The sequence below is a fragment of the Glycine soja genome, chromosome 12 (genome assembly GCF_004193775.1).
Source record: "Glycine soja cultivar W05 chromosome 12, ASM419377v2, whole genome shotgun sequence".
NCBI lineage: Eukaryota > Viridiplantae > Streptophyta > Magnoliopsida > Fabales > Fabaceae > Glycine > Glycine soja.
In genome coordinates, this window is record NC_041013.1 from 13,816,460 (window position 1) to 13,820,018 (window position 3,559).

Genomic DNA, 3,559 nt, shown 5'->3' on the forward strand with positions numbered 1-3,559 from the left:
TACGTCGATTCAAGGAAGAAAACAAACCTTGAAGTTAAGTCCAATTTTATTTTGCACTTTCTTTGTCAGGAAAATTTCCTTGTGTGTTTATAGGGTAATGGACAGATCAAAATTTTAATTTGATATGTATAATTACTAATTGAATATGTTCTGTTTCCCCTAAGTAATTTTATCTGTCTATGGTCCTGGGGAAAATACTTCTCCTAAGTCTCATTTTTTAACAGAATTCAACCTACCTGGCTCATACAGAGAGAAGGCAAGATTGGAACTAATAAACATAAAGTAAAGACAAGCAGAGCTCGAGTTGTTGAAATCATTGTAATTAAACAAAAAACTAATATATTATGATTTTTCCCTCTCTCGTGACAAAGGGGGATCTATACATTTTCAGAACACGCCTATTGTACAAAATGTCTCCTCTAAGCTATGTCAGTACTCCTAAAGTATGAGAATTATGGTCAGTTCAAGAAAGAAGTTATATGTTGGAAGGTATCTTCACTGCAAGGAATTGTGAGGCCACCCATGGGATGATTATAGCCAAACTCTTCCTCAGCTTCACTCAACAAGTCCTGGAATAAAGGTTGGTTCAAGTATGAAACAGGAATCACAAACCGCTTCATTTTCTCTCCAACATAGACTGCAAGATAGCCCTTTGGTGCATCCTCCGCTTTTGAAGATGCTTGATTTTCTGCAAATAATGACTTTCTGATGCCAGGTAAGCGAAAACCCATTGTAGTATTGATTTGAGAAGAGAATTGTTTTAAGTTTCCGTAGTATTTTGAATGCCTTAGGATGTGAATGATTTGGGTTGCTCTAAAACGCTTGCAGCCATGAATATATATAGATAGAAAGATTTGCAAGAAACCATTAATTGGGTACTTGAATTATTGCTGAAGATGGGATACGAGATCGGAGTCATGGGACCGAATGAGAGACATGGCATGTGGTGTTGTCTTAGAGAACTTTCCAAAGAATTAACGAAACATTATATTGTAGATAATTCAAGTCCCAGCTTCTGCTTCTAGGAAAAAAGAAAATGTAATATGATCTTGTCAACACTAGCTTATTCAGTGTGGTGCGGGCCAGAAGTTTCATTTATGCAAAGTTGATGTAATGTTGCTTAGTATTTGACGCGCAGAAATATGTGGTTCACGATGCCAGATGATATGATGATGCATTCAATGTTCGTCCTCATCTTATTTCCACTGTTTTGGATCTATGAAGTCCTTTAGGACAGCTCCATATGCCCTTGTCCTTTGCTAAAGTTGTGTAGACGTGTGTAACACCACCTTATCAACCAATGGGCAACTTAAAGCCTCAACTTGTAACTAAACGAGGCGTGCCTAAGTGAATCCTAACTTTTTTAATGCATTAATTGGTATTCCATACTTTTGAAGACATGCTTTGGACATGTTTTCATCACGTTAGTTATGCTAGAGTACAGGCTGTGAAAATATAGACAGCTGGAAGAAATATCCTGGATGATGAATTATAAGGCAACACATAGCGAAAGATCATAGACCATTATATTTCTAGGGTTTGACATTATACATACTATAACATGTTAGGTAATTCATGAGAAAGTCCTCTAAGGCAACACCATATGCCCCTGTCTCCCTGTCAGTCCCATGGGTTATCTGATTGCCTTTCCCCCTCAATCATACATCTAGCCAACGATTTCTGACAAACTCTTTGTTCTATATATATTCATGGCTGCAAGGATTTAGCACAACAAAAATCATTTACATCCTAAAGAATTTGGAGCTCAAAAACTTCCATCTTCTTTACAAGTCTTATTTGACACTCTCAAGTTTGAACACAAAAAACAATGGGTTTTCGCTTATCTGGAATCAGGAAGACATCATTTTCTGCAAACAAATTTGCATCTTCAAAAGTCATGGATGTGCCGAAGGGCAACCTTGCAGTCTATGTTGGAGACAAAATGAGGCGGTTTGTGATTCCAGTATCATACTTGAACCAACCATTATTCCAGGACTTGTTAAGCCAAGCTGAGGAAGATTTTGGATATCATCATCCAATGGGCGGCCTCACAATTCCTTGCAGTGAAGATGTATTCCAACATATAACTTCTTGCTTGAATTGACAACACAGCTCAGACTAGGAGACTGACAAAGATTAATTAAGACATTTTGTACAATAGAGTGTTGTCAACTTGTAAAGATATTCCTTTCTCGAGAAGGAGGGAAAAGAAACATTATAGAATGACAAAAGTTACAGTATTTCTTAATTTTTTTGTGTAGTGACAATGAATTCAACTACTCAAGCAAATCCTCTGTGTTTTCTGTTAATTGTTACAATGTTAACATCACCCTGTCTTGTGTGACATTCTAATTCAGGCAACAGGTTTTAAATTCTGTACAGAATAGAAAATATCATACGTCTGTACAAATTTGGCTCAATTAATCTATCCAGTCTACATTAGCATGAGTTACAGCTTATTCAAGTGATAGGTAACGTTTAGGAACTCATCCTCCTCGCATGGTATTGCTAGACCACCCATTGGATGAACATATCCAAATTGTTCTTCTGCTTCACTAAGTTATTCTTGAAATAATTAAAGGTTGGTTCAAGCACATGATACTGGAATCCAGAACCGTCTCATCTTATCTCCAACATAAACTGCAAGATAGCCTTTTGGCAACCCTTGATGAGGTTGCTTGGGACGAAGCCCACCGAATAATACCATGTATGCGGAAACCCATGGTATTCTGTTGCTCCAAAGAACAAATAATCTCACATATTTCATCAAACAATTGTAAGCTGATCAGCCTAAAATTCTAACCACTAAAATTTTCACCCATTAGTTCATTGCCCCTGCCCCCTTAATAATTGTCAGTATGATCTACTTTGATTTTTTTCATATACTTTATCTTAACTACTGCAACATGTTACACTGATTCTTGAGAAAGTCCCTAAGACAACACCACATGCCAGTGTCTCTAAGATGGTCCCATTACTCTTATCTCATACCCCTCATTCACCAATAACTCATGCAGCCATTGGTTTATTACATATTTCTTTATCTATATATATTCGTGGTTATAGGCATTAGCACCAGCACATAACATTCAAACCCTAAAGCATTCAAAATTGTCAATACTTTTCTTAAACAATTGTCTCCTCAAAGCAATACAACAATGGGTTTTCTTTTACCTGGTATCAGAAATGCATTATTTGCAGCAAATCAAGCATCTTCAGAAGTGGTGGATGCACCAAAGGGCTATCTTGCAGTTTCTGTCCGAGAGAAATGAATCGGTTCATTATCCCAGTATTATACTGTAACCAACCTTCATTCAAGGAATTGTTGAGTAAAGTTGAGGAAGAGTTTGGACATGACCATCCCATGGGTGGCCTCACAATTCCTTGCAGCAAAGATGCCTTCCAACGTATAACTTCTTGCTTGAATTACAATAAATCTCACACTCTAGGAGACTAACATAGATTAGTGAGGATGTGACACCCTCTACTCCACACAAATATAAGGAATAGAAATAGAGAATTAATTAAATTTTTTTAAACACATTTAAATAAAAATATT

General features: G+C 36.8%; 1 protein-coding gene across 1 annotated transcript; it reads right to left on the bottom strand.

Moving 5' to 3' along the window:
- Nucleotides 1-304: 304 nt before the first annotated feature.
- On the bottom strand, nucleotides 305-823 carry LOC114378327 (indole-3-acetic acid-induced protein ARG7-like). Its single transcript, XM_028336897.1, has one exon. The coding sequence runs from the start codon at nucleotides 729-731 to the stop codon at nucleotides 459-461; it is 273 nt and encodes a 90-aa protein (XP_028192698.1). The 5' UTR covers nucleotides 732-823; the 3' UTR covers nucleotides 305-458.
- Between the last annotated feature and the right edge of the window lie 2,736 nt (nucleotides 824-3,559).